This window comes from Camponotus floridanus, unplaced genomic scaffold (assembly GCF_003227725.1).
Source record: "Camponotus floridanus strain SB8 unplaced genomic scaffold, Cflo_v7.5 scaffold42, whole genome shotgun sequence".
Lineage (NCBI taxonomy): Eukaryota > Metazoa > Arthropoda > Insecta > Hymenoptera > Formicidae > Camponotus > Camponotus floridanus.
In genome coordinates, this window is record NW_020229570.1 from 937147 (window position 1) to 950539 (window position 13393).

General features: G+C 33.2%; 1 protein-coding gene across 1 annotated transcript; it reads right to left on the reverse strand.

Annotated features, from left to right (window-relative positions):
- Positions 1-3990: 3990 nt before the first annotated feature.
- Positions 3991-7909, reverse strand: LOC105254792. The gene is made up of 3 exons (XM_020028503.2): positions 7863-7909; positions 5455-5797; positions 3991-4526 (listed from the first exon to the last, which is right to left on the reverse strand). Exons 1-3 carry the CDS (start codon positions 7881-7883, stop codon positions 4309-4311), a joined length of 582 nt encoding a protein of 193 aa, XP_019884062.1. The 5' UTR covers positions 7884-7909; the 3' UTR covers positions 3991-4308.
- Between the last annotated feature and the right edge of the window lie 5484 nt (positions 7910-13393).

Here is a 13393-nt window from a genome sequence, read left to right on the forward strand (position 1 = left end):
ATCGCTCGAATATCTACCAATACTGCTATATATGCTATGTCGAAGCCGAGAGAATTTGGGGAAAGGAGGGATGGAGAGCTCGTATCTCAATCGAGTATTTTCCAGTACGTAGCCGACCGACAATTGCATACACGCGTTTGCTAATTTGTTAATTAATGACTGAGCATATAATTGCGATCGTACTTACGAGGTTATTACGATATTATAGAAAAACGCTTTTTCTATTAATTTCATTTAAGAAATTAATATTTAAATACTATTAATATTTAAATATGATATTTTAATTATAATTAATTTAATTATCATATTTGTCAAATTGCATTAATGGAAACGTGTATATGTATTCTCTATTTATATTATATTAATTCTAAGATAAAAATAAATAATTGTATATATATATGTATAGATTTAAAAATCTGTTTTTATATTTTTGCGAGCTTACACAAAAATAATGTACTAATATAAAAGGGTCGAAAACAACATCGTGTTTTTCAAAACTTAATAAAAATTTTGAAAATTGAAGAATGAATTTTTAGGATCCTCTCTTACGCGATCATGCTACATGTGGTTATGCAACAATTCGCTGCTGTTTATTGATTTCATTCACCGAGCTAAAAATATTTGCTCTCCCGGCTATTGGCAAATTTACCGTTAGATCGATACAGTTATTCGCTGACCGCGTAAAATGCGATACTCGCAGAATAAAATCCGGTTTTGAAACTAAATTGTTCTTAACGTCTGACTTTAAAGGGAAACACAAGTGCGAAGTTTATTCCCTCGATTTGCTAAATTTGATTTGTAAAATTGGATATGTGGGCGATAAAATCGTAAACGTTATCGTTTACTGCATAAATCTAATTAACCTTAGTCACCTTATCAATGGTTTTTATATCATGATATATATATGAGTGTAAATGGCGAGAATTTTAAATTAATTATTTTTCTTTGTTGTTGCTATTATTTAAATAACAACATTTTTTAATAAACTTCGATTTTTTTAAAATAAAAATTAGTGAAAAGACTTATTGGAACATTCGATTATCGAGTCTGCATATTTGAATCTGCAATTAAATCGTTTTTAAACCAACGTTTACTTGATAATAAACTAAAAAATACGAGTATTTTTTTTAAATATACAGCTTATAATAAAGCATTTTTTGTAATTCGATAGCTTTTATTAAGGATATAAATTTTTTTTAAATATTTTTGATCGCTCTTACATTTAGATTTCTTAGAGACAATTTACATAGATATATGCGCATGCATTAATATAATTCAGCATAATGCATATTCGCATTTTAATTATTATAATGCTGTGAATACGCAAATAAAACCACGATACATAGCGACCATATCATGTTAACGAGGTGCCTTGATTAAAGCAACCGTACGTTCCAATCAGCAATATGAATTATTAATTCGTTCGCACCGCAGCAACGATTGAATCAATTGGTTGGCAAAACGTGAATATTTGTTTCTTAAGAAAAATTCGCATCCGAAAAATTATATGATACATGATACATATTCACAGAATTTTGTTTCATTAATAATTGTCCATTATAAATTTATCTCCATGTATTATAATCTATTAATTTTATCAATTGATGAAGCTTTTTAATTTTATCTGTCATAAATTTAGAAGAACCAGCTTATTTTAATCGACAATAAAATTTTAATTTCCAAATTTTCTACGCTGAAAGAGACCTATATTTGAACGTACGAAATTCTCGGTATTAATGAAGATGCGATATTCAATGTTCGATTAAAGCTCGAACACGCTGTTCGAGATCATCGGAAGTAAAGCATATAAACTCGTCTTTGCCAGGCAACGGGTACGATGTTCACGTAGCAGCGGCTCGATCACAAGCGATTTGTTGGGGAGATGCGAGCAGCAGCGGGAGGAATAATCAGCACGATGCCAGCAGTAATTAGTAGCTCGTGCGACGCTGCGGAAATTACCGCGGGCGGCCGACTCGACTCCCGAGGCTGGAAGCACGAAATATCTATATATGCAGTCATTATCGCGATCGTTTACATCGTTTGAAATGTTACGACGATGGCGCATAAAGTACGACTCCGATACGTGCAACTTGCAAACGCGAGTTGAACGATCCGTGATAAAATTATTAGATATTTCTCCATCGATGTGAGCATTTATCTCAACTCGCAACGATTTATCTTGTCGGAATCGCGAATTTTTATCGGATATTAATCTAATAACGTAATGTGTTTCGAGCCTTCGTGTCACATGAGAATTTCTCTCTTCTTTTTTCAGCCATCTTTAGCTTCTTTCTCATCTTACCTCTTCATCGACGTGCATCTTCGTCGTTGTTAACGTAGATTAAAAATTTGTTTCTTGCAGTTTCCTCGTGAATCGTGTACACTACCGCATCTTTGAGACCCAGATTACATTTTTCTTTAAAATATTCCCGATAATGACGTTTCGTAATTATTAAATAGATTGCACAAGATGTACTGTAATGTGTACATTTTTGAAATAACTATTCTTGACGTAAAATCAAATTAAATGGCCTTTCCTTCTCTGTTCTATTCTCATTTGTTAATACATTGCGGGGAAATTGCTTTCGAAGATTAAATTGCAACTCATATGTTTTGATTTTGCGAGATAAAGTCTGCTGTATTTTTCATTAATTTTTTCATTAGCTCTTTCCTCTAAAAATTGATTTGTTTGAAATGTTTATACATCGCAAGGCGATATCTATCTCATGTGATTTTTGTCTTATTGTGCTACTCCAATATTTAATATCTTTTTCCTAAACTAAATGTTTACAGTTTTTTGTATGTTTAAAAAAATATTCCTTACATCGAAAATTGAATTAGGTAGGATGCTGCGATATTTAGTTATGCGCTACGAAGTTTTAAATGAGCTTTTTAACGCTATGTTAAAACATATTAAAGGAAGCGCGCTTTTTTCACGATTATTTTATAATGGCGCCGTTGAGACACGGACTTTTAACCCGTAGCCTCCACGGGTCTGTAATATTCAATAGATAATTCAATCCCGTGACCTGGATTTTCATTTCGCTGGCGACCGACCTTGCGCTACACCATCGTTACTGAGTAATCCATGTGATTAGCGGCAATCGGAATCTCCTCGCACTTGAGAGCATCAGAAATTATTACTCGTTCTCCCGTTATGCGCAGTTTATTTTCATTAGTACAGGGCGCGATCCCCGTCGTTATATCTCTATATTTCGCGCGGACTTTTGCTTTCCAATATTAATCATCGCCAGCACACTAATAAGGTGCTATCTCGTAATACCGATTTCGACCCTTTTATAATATATGCATGTCATGTCTCACTAAAATATAACGAGCAATTTATGCATGACTTTAAAATAATATAATGAATATATATATATACACTTTTTACATAATTATATCTCAATTATTCATCGATTGTTTAATAAGTTTAAACGCTTGTTCTATATATATTTTTTAGCTTTTTAAAGAGATTCTACAAAATGAAATGTATATTTATATTTCCATGTATAGCATTAATTTATAAAAACATAAAGTGTACGTTAATAATATTGTTATATTTTTCGAATATATCTAATATTAAGAGAATATAATCAAAATTATAATATAAACATTTTATTATATTTTTTACATATTTAACATATTTTTTACATATTTTTTTTACATATACTTCTCAAATATTTTATTAATTTTTAAAATCAAATGTTTGACTATTTTTAAAATCAAATGTTTGACTATTAGGAAATTTCAAAGTGCAGAAATTCTCGGAAATTAAATAAGTATAATTTGTGGATGGCTCCCCCCCAATGTATTTAAATTTTTCCTGGCGTTTTAATAAGAGTTTTTAAATAAATGCAAATTCTCGATTAAAGTGTTATTGGTTTCCGATAAATATAAAAAGAATAACTCAGATACATATAATAAAAATCATTTTTGATCACCACAATATTTTTCGATTATTATTAAGCGAACGCTAAATTACCCAAAAATTCTATTAGCTTTGCATAAATCCTTATTTATGCGCAGTTTATATGTTTATCACGTTTTATCAATAACTTTCATGTATAATATAAGCAAAATAATTATGTACCTTTTATTGAGCTTGTATCGTATATTGGAGAGGATAAACAATATTTACAACGGTGCGTTATTTCTGCGTATTTATAATATCGAACGGATAGCATGTTGTTGCCTTTGGTATACAAAATGGACACGCATCAATATTGACAATCTAGGAGGAAGAATTTAATTATACCAGGTACGCGCGCGAAAACGATCAGTCATAATTGCCATCGCTGATGTCACTCAATATCCCGCGTGTGCGGATAGCGCGGCGGCGTATTCATGAAAGGGACTTTGGGATTCCGTTTCTTGTCCTTGACCGCCGTATACCCCGCCTGAATGATCGTTTTTCCCGGAGGTGTGCACCACCGCGTGAAATCCCTCCTTGTCCGCGTGGTAGCTGACGACCCGAAAAGTGCCACCTGGATCTTTCACGCTATATTCTCCAGACACGCTACCTCCTACGGAAAGAAAGATGTTCGATAACAAGACAGAGTATCTCTTGATTCCCTTTTCTAAATTACACGACAGGACGAACATCGATTTCAAGAAAAATGCTTATTTTTTTTTTTAAATTAGTAACATAATCATGTCAATCAATATATTGTTCTTCTCGCTCTTTCAGAGAAAAATTTGATAACAAAAAACACATAGCAAAATATAAAAATATATTTCGTAATATCACATTATTTATCGATTTATCGAATGGTAGATAAAACTAATTTTCGAAGTAAAAGATTCGATGAAAGGATGCTTTTAATATATATTTACGTAATACTGAATATTATTTGATACTTAAAAATTAAACTTCTCTTTATACAAGTAAGATATACTTAATGGTATACTTAAATGGAGACCAAGATTCCCTTACTTATTTAAACTTTCGAGATGTTTGCAGGGTCTTTCACTTTCTATCACGTATATAATTCAAAGAAAGCTAAACTAAATAATACCATACTTTCATTGGGAAAAAATTGACTCCAACCTTGGTCAGGAAATACACCTGTAAAGTTTGCTGACTTTCGGTAACTTTATATAGGGTCCTTGTACACAACTACGATATCATATCGTCGCCGTTGACGTCAGTTTACGATTCTTCGAGTCAACTTCACGTTTCCAAGTGAGAAAACGTAGTTTCGACTGAAGAGAGCGTCGACTCGTATACACACATATACGAAACTCGCATTCGTTCATATAGAGCCACATGCTCGGGAGGGCGCGTTCGCGGGCAGCCTTTGCGGAAATGCAATTTTCTCTTCACCCGTAGCAATTTTTGCCGACGTCACGGTGGAAATCGGGTAAAACGACGCCACAGGTAGCCCCCAGCATCCCAGAGGCCGTTGTCATCCGCGCGCGAAAGTCACGAAGGCGTAAAAGTGACTGACTCACCGTCCCTGGATTCCTTCTGGCCGTGAAAGTCGCCTGTATGATGATCCTCGACACCATACGAGAAGTCGTACTTGGGATTCCCCACGTAATCGACCGTGTAGCCGTCATGCTGGCGATGTTCCTGATGGTCCTGGCCGTGTAAATAATTGTGCTCGGCGAAGTGGTCGACGACAACGTGCGGCACTTTCACCTCGTACTCCGGACCCTCCACCGGCCCGTGGAAGTGCATGTACGAACTGGCGACCGAGACGCGATGATCGTGGTGAGCGCCGCTGTCCAGCGGTATCACGCCGGTGATTGATCGATTGACCAGGGCGAGGCCGATGGTTAGCGCGACGTTGACCTATGACACAAGAAGTTTATGTCGACGACCATCGTCGCGCCATCCCGGAGATTCACCTCCGGTACGGAATGGCACGCTCTCGATTCTCCAATCGAGTTATCGATCATGGATGTAAATAGCGCATGTTACCGCACGAACCGTTGAGTTAATTTACATAAGCGCTGGTTATATTTATCGGGCTACTCTTCCTCCTTCTCATTTGGAGAAGCTTTTTTCGGCGATATTTTGTGGAGTAATGCCTCCGAATATCGGGTAAAAAATCGCCGAGTGCGAAAAAGATTGTAATTTAAACATTTTTTTTTTAGCCATTCTAATCAAATACCTTTCCGTGCAGACGTATATAAACGACCAAACAAATTGGAACATTTCAAACTAGCAGAATGTTCGATGAGTCGAAATTGCGCTGAAATGTAACCGTGATCTATACGCAATCGATGTTGCCTGTGTATACGAACTCACTCGATGCCATGATGAAACTCTAGAATTTTACGATATCGACATATCTCTCGCGAGAGGGAAAGTTCATCGACCTCTCGTTTTTAATTACAGAAGTCCTGAGAGCCCGGCCGTCAACGTTCAAACCAACACGAACCGATTCAAGTGGCTCGATTGAAAAGACGAAATAGACGTAATGAAAGAAACGTTTCCTCGTCTCTGCTTACGCTTTATCAATCTTGTCTTTGTTATAATTGACGTTTCTTGCTTGATGTTCCCTTCTTTTTAACTTATAAATAAATGTAACGTAAACAAAATTGTTACTCGTCCAATAGAAAAATGAATCTGCCAGCATAATCATAATAGTTTATAAATAGTTAAAGACAGATACTCTCTCTCTCTCTCTCTCGAGATTTGAAGTTATATTAATGTTATACCGCGAATTATAAAGTTACTTTATGCAAATTTTGCCAGGACTGACAACATGGATAGACAATGTTAGAACAATTGTTCATGCACGTAGAAGTACAACTTGAACTACTGTTTATGAATATACGTCCAAGTTAGAAATGTAGTACAATATATGCAAAAAGATGGAATATATGTATGTTGAGATGCACTATGCAAGATTTTGCATACTTTACATTGCTTTATGTAACTGTACAGTGTTATGTATACCGAATGTATCATTAAATATTTATCAAAGGGCAAATATGAATCATATTTCGAATCACATATCATAAATCTCCAAAATTCAAAGAATGTATGTAATATATAAATATTTTTTAAGATAATTAAATTTTAAGATTATTATTATTATAATGATTAAATCAAAAATTAAAATCCTGCAAATTTTACGTCAATATTTTTTGTACAGTAGAAATAAAATGTGAGTTTACTTAAAAAATATATAAAACAAAAAAATATTTATATGTTCATAGAAACATAATAAAACTTTTTGCTATAATAAAAGAATAGAGGCAAATTTGATGTAAGAAAAAAAGTCTAAAGATTAAGCGAAAAAAATATATAAAATATATTATAAATACATAAAATATATATTATAAATAAATATTATAAATAAATATATAAAAATAGTTATTTAATTCGATTCGGAAAAAGCGTTTGCCATAGATATCAGGATGCACTTTTTAATTTTCCTATATACAGAATTCAATCTTAGAATTTGTACCTTTTTGTAAGAACGTATTTTCGAGATACGACTCGTCTAACGAACTAAACGAACTAATTACATCAAGCAGACCCGAATGTTAAGGAACGCTTTAATTTCATCTTATATTCACGACGTTGGCGTTACTCGGGTTTCCGACAGACTGTATAGAACTACTTTTCTCCTTCTGCCTCATCTCGAATTATTTATTTCAACCCTTGCGCGCGTGCCAATTACACCTTCGTAATTACGAGGCAATTAAGAATCCGTCGTGCCGTTCGTTCTTATTTTCTTTTGAGAATTTCCCTTATGTTTCACTCTCTTTTTTCCCTCTCTTTCTCTTTACTGTCCCCTATATCTGTCTCTGTTCGTCCGAATGTCGCGGAGTTATTCTTTAACGAGCACTTTCTCCGCGCCGCGTCACTTTTCCTTCTTTCGCGATGAGTTTCGACACTCTACCTTGAAAGTCATCTCCACCATTACGGTATTTCAGACGGCCAGATGAGAACTGCAACCTACCAGCGTATTTTCTAGGCTTTTATATAGCGGGCCCGCTCTGCTTACACGTGCCCGCGCATACATACATGCGTATATCCGCGCCCGGTTCCGGTTCCGAGACGAATACAGATGTTAGATTGAGATATACTTCCGAGACAGTAAGATAAATGTCACACGGAGACACTCAAAAAAAGAATGCGATAATAAAGAAATTTTAAACATACATGGATAATGTAAACTCGTATTTTTAAATCATATAAACGCGCGATATAGTTTTATTTATACATTATCTGCCTGATTCGTTTGAGAAAATCAATATTTATCTCTAAATTTAAAGATGAAAATTCTTTATTTCCAACGAACATTTTAATTTTCTCAAACGAGAGATGATTTCAAAAACAGAACGTAATAAAAATATACCAAAAATCCATGTAAAGAGAGAATGATATATGTATATATGTAGAAATTAAATTACGTAGTTATATTGAAAAACAAAAACTTATAGTCCGAAGATACTTATGAAAATAAAAACACAAAAATAATTGTACAGTGTATTTATAAATATAACAAAAGTCTATGCAATATATAAGTAAGACAGAAATAGGTAAAATAAAAATAGTTACTTTTAACCAAACTAAATTTTAGTATAAAAGTATAGAATCATTTGACTTACAATAAGCACTCATTTTTAATGTGTATTAAACATGCAAATTTCAAATTCATATTTATGTATGAATAGATATAACAAAGCTTGGCATTTTGCGTGCACATGTGAAAGAAAGAAAGAGAGAAAGAGTCATTTCGAAATTATTAAAAAAAAATAAATGTAAAAAGTAATAATAGCAACATTTTTAAAAAGAGAAATTATTAGTTATTAATTAAGATTTTATCATCTCTAAGTCTCTCTCTCTCTCTCTCTATTTTTAATGGAGACGCAATTTATAGTGGTATCTTGTTTAGAATAAGTAGAATTAATATCGTATTTATATTTTGCAAAAATCAGCACGAGTTCCAAATGGCGTTTCACGATGACTCGTAATGCTATAAAACCGATTACGTATTAATAGACCGGCGCATCTTTACGTAGAATGTGCATTGAAAAATGATCCGGGAGATCGTATAAGATCACTTCCTTCCTCTCAGCCGGCGCCTCATCGAATGGCTTCCTTCTTCCCGTGAGATACACGGCACTATTGCCGCGAGCTTTTCTCGACATCGAGACGCAGTACTTGATTCGTTTGAGAGAATCAATTTTTATCTCTGGATTCAGAGATGAAAATTCTTTACTTTCAACGAAAATCTTAATTCTCAAACTATTATTTCAAGAACATAATAATAATATGCTAAAAATAGAGAGAAAATGACACATGTAGATATTAAATTAAATCACATTATGTAATTGAAAATATGCTTATCCTCGAATAATAATGCTTTAATTACATATATATGTTGCTTGGAGCATTAATACAAGATAATTAGATTTTTATAAATTTCTAAAATTGATTAATTGTATGATATGTGAAATATGGATCAAACTTTCTTCTTTTTCTTTTTTATTATGAATGTCAACAATTTTCGAAAAAGTTGCATGTTACTCATATCAATTTACATTTATGTTGTTGGCTAAACATAAACATTGTACAATATTTGCGTACTATTCCCGCACTGCAATTTTTTTTTTTAAAGTAAATATTAAACTGCATAAAAGCATACTCCGACAATTTCCTGTGTCAAACATTTTTCTGATGATTTTTTAAAGATATTTTAAAGTTCTCATTGCATCACTATAATATTCGTGAATTCTTAAGCAAAATTGGATCAGATTGTATTATTTCCTTTCATTCTAACTGTTCCTTCTCCAATAGTAATCTTTTTTAAGATTATCTGGCTTAATGAAAATCCAGAGTTCTACAAAAGACTCGTCCATTCCATGAAAAGCGATTCTTAAGCGCAGGTCTTTTCGTATAAAATTTCGTCAAGTGTTTCTGACATAAAATAATAGCAACAATAAAAAATAATAAGAATAATGAAAGTAATAAAAACAGTAATCAGTAAAGAAACTATTATTTTTTGCAACATTAATACAATAATTTCCGATAATTATCATTTTTCAATTTGTTTATTATTCGCTATAATCTATGAATATCGGAAAAAGGATTATAGTAAGCTCTTCCCTCTTTAATAATTCGTATTTTATATTTAGAGAGCAACGTCGCGTCGACATCATACTCAAATAGCTGACATAAAATCTTTTTTTTTTCCAGTTTAAAACGCGCACCAAGAGAGATGCTGCTTTCACGAAAGAGAGTCAACCGAAAGTTGGCTGACGCTGGAAGGCGTCTCTCTGTCTTCTTCGTTGTGAAACGATAAGAAATATCACAAAGCTATGTATCACGGAAATTCCTTTCGCCTTTCCTACATTGTGAGAGCGAAACGTAAAATATGACGCTATTATAAATCAAATTCATGCGTATCTTTCTTTGATTTCGCAGCTTTCCATTAGCGACGATGATTAGCATATTCATTGGAGTGTAGTCCATTATACGATATCACACACACACACAAACATGTATATGTATATATATATATATATATATATATATATATATAGACACACACACACACACACACACACACACACACACACGAATGATGTATTCATGCACGATTTGTTTATTTATAATAACAAATGACATCACGCGTAAATTGCAAATCCGCTACAACTGCATACGTGGTATGCGATTAACAAGCTATCACATATGTACATATAATTACATATATTTTATACACACACACACACACACACACACACACACACACACACACACACACACACACACACACACACATATATATATATATATATATATATATATATATATATATATACGTAGTTAATAAGATAAGTATCATTATAATAATATAATATATATTATTATCGTAAATGCCCATTACTCACGACATGTAATTTGATCGGCGGGATTTATGGCGGTGTCGAATAAGGATGGACGTTAACGATCGACCTCGCCACATTTGATAACCCGATTAATGGACTGCGCTATGATAATGAACGCGCGTAAAGGGAAATACGGGCCGCGTCAGCACTCGCCATACATCGCTAATTGGATTTTCTTTTGTGAGTGAGAGAAATTCTACGGAAATACGCGTATTAAAGCCTTGTCGCTATTAACCATCCGGCAAACCTTTGAAACGATATAAACCGCTGTTTCGACGACGACAGGGGAGGGCGATGATACGCTTGTTTCTTCGCTGAATATAAATGTGCTCCATTATAAAGGCGTACATACGGCACAAATTACCGTGTCTTCGCATCAAACGATTATAAACGTATCGCACTTGCGCCCGCTCTTTGTACATTTCTCCGCATAATATTCTTGCTCCTCGAAGCAACAGCAAGTCGAACGTGATATTCTGTACGCGCAACGATAATCAACTAACCCCCTCGACCTCAGTGCACGATGTAATATAATTGACGTGGAGGAAGTGTCCCGGATCGCCGCTACAAAGGACGGTAATTGAAGCAATTTTGCGGTCTCGCAAATAAGCTCTCTCTTTACAGTTAATAAATAAGCAAATTATACAGAGAGAATTTTATTATATAATGCGCTTCGCGGGGGTTAAAGTGGCCTTAGAGTAATAGTATGCACATCCACGGGAAAATACGTGAACGTAATGTCGATAAACATGCGAATAACGTGCTTCAGTACAATGCATGCCTCTTAATATTCGACATTTCAAGATGTATGCAGAGAATACAGGCATGTTATTTCGATATCACTATAACACAATTCTGTCATTTCTGAAATCAAGCAATGTAGTGATCAGAGATGCCGTGAGTGTGTGGTTGTCTGACTATCTCCGATAGTGGTATTATAATGACAAATGTTATACATAAAAAGTGAGTGACGTGTCATTTACGGCATATCATCCAGATGTTGCCGAGTAATTTATCCGAAATTCTCTTACGTCATGTATTTAATTAAACGTTTTTAATTAATGTATCTCTAGGATTGAGAAATCTAACAGTACTTTTTTTATACTACAATCTTAATGTTAACTTTCGATTAAATTATTTATTAGTTTAATATTGATTATGTTACACACACACACATTTAATAAAAAAGAGAGTATAATAAGTATAAGTATAATGTAATAATAAGTATTTACAATATAAATATATTAATAATATTAAGGTATAGAATAAATTAGTATATTTTGCAGTACGCATAATATGCATCCTCTATTTATATAATATATGAAAATGAATACTATTTTACAGTATAATATATAATTAATATTTTGAAATTAATCAATTCATTATAATTAATATCAAAGAATGTCATTTGAGTTATAACATATATAAATTTTGAATGTTATTATATAATTATTAATTATAAATTTTGGATAAAATTCAATATATACAATAGTTATTTTTAAAAATATTGCCTATTTTAGTATAATCAAAATATATATTAAATGTTTTATAATAAAAATATTTCTTTATTATTTATTTATTTATTTATTGCTGCTATAAATTTTATTTTATATTTGTTACAAATCAATGCAATCTTCGTAATCAACTTCGCTGTTGTGCATCTGGTGAATGATAAACATTTTCATTTTATAAAAAGCATCAAATATATACAAGTGTACGTTTTAATTTTTGTTTTTTTCTTAAATTCTAATTATCGCATACAAGTAAAGATACTTTCTTGTGTATTTGACATGTTATCTTCCTTTTTTAGGATAATTTATAATTCAATAGATCGATCATGTCATTCGTCATGTTCTCAAGTGCCCGACTTTTCGACAACGAATGATGACAATAAATGAATTGAAGTCCAAATTCATCAACACGTATAAAGCGACTGACAGTTGGCGCAAAAAACTGGTCGGACATCGAATAAACCGGCATAAATAATGTGTGCCGCGCGATTTCATCGCGTTCCGGTATAACATTTGTAAACGAACGTCGAGTTGTCGACTGTATTATGCTTTCGTTTCGCACGTGACGCACGTCAGAAGGTGAACGCTCGACTCGATTAAACTAATTGGCATTTCGCAGATATTCATCGCACATATCGGGAGATACATTTCGCTACCTGAATAATCAGTTTAATGAAATATCAATTTAATTATTGTAATGCAATTCTACAACAAGATAGTTGACTGTTTATATTTCGATACAGACATTTTCCACGTGTCTCCCTCTTCGCCGTTCTAAATTAATCAAAGGATTCATAAGGGAGTGGAATGATACATTTTAGAGGTTCCGAATATTTCAATGCTATTTTTTATTCATTGCACATTTTCATTCTCAAGACGTCAATGACCTCGCTTTCGTATTATATGCGTGATTTTTCTCCGTCTCGTGTATATAAGTTAAGGATCAATTATAATTTAATTGCAATCGTACAATTTGCCCGTGATAACTTTCTTTGTGTTTCGCGTGCTGCTTCAACCCACCCATT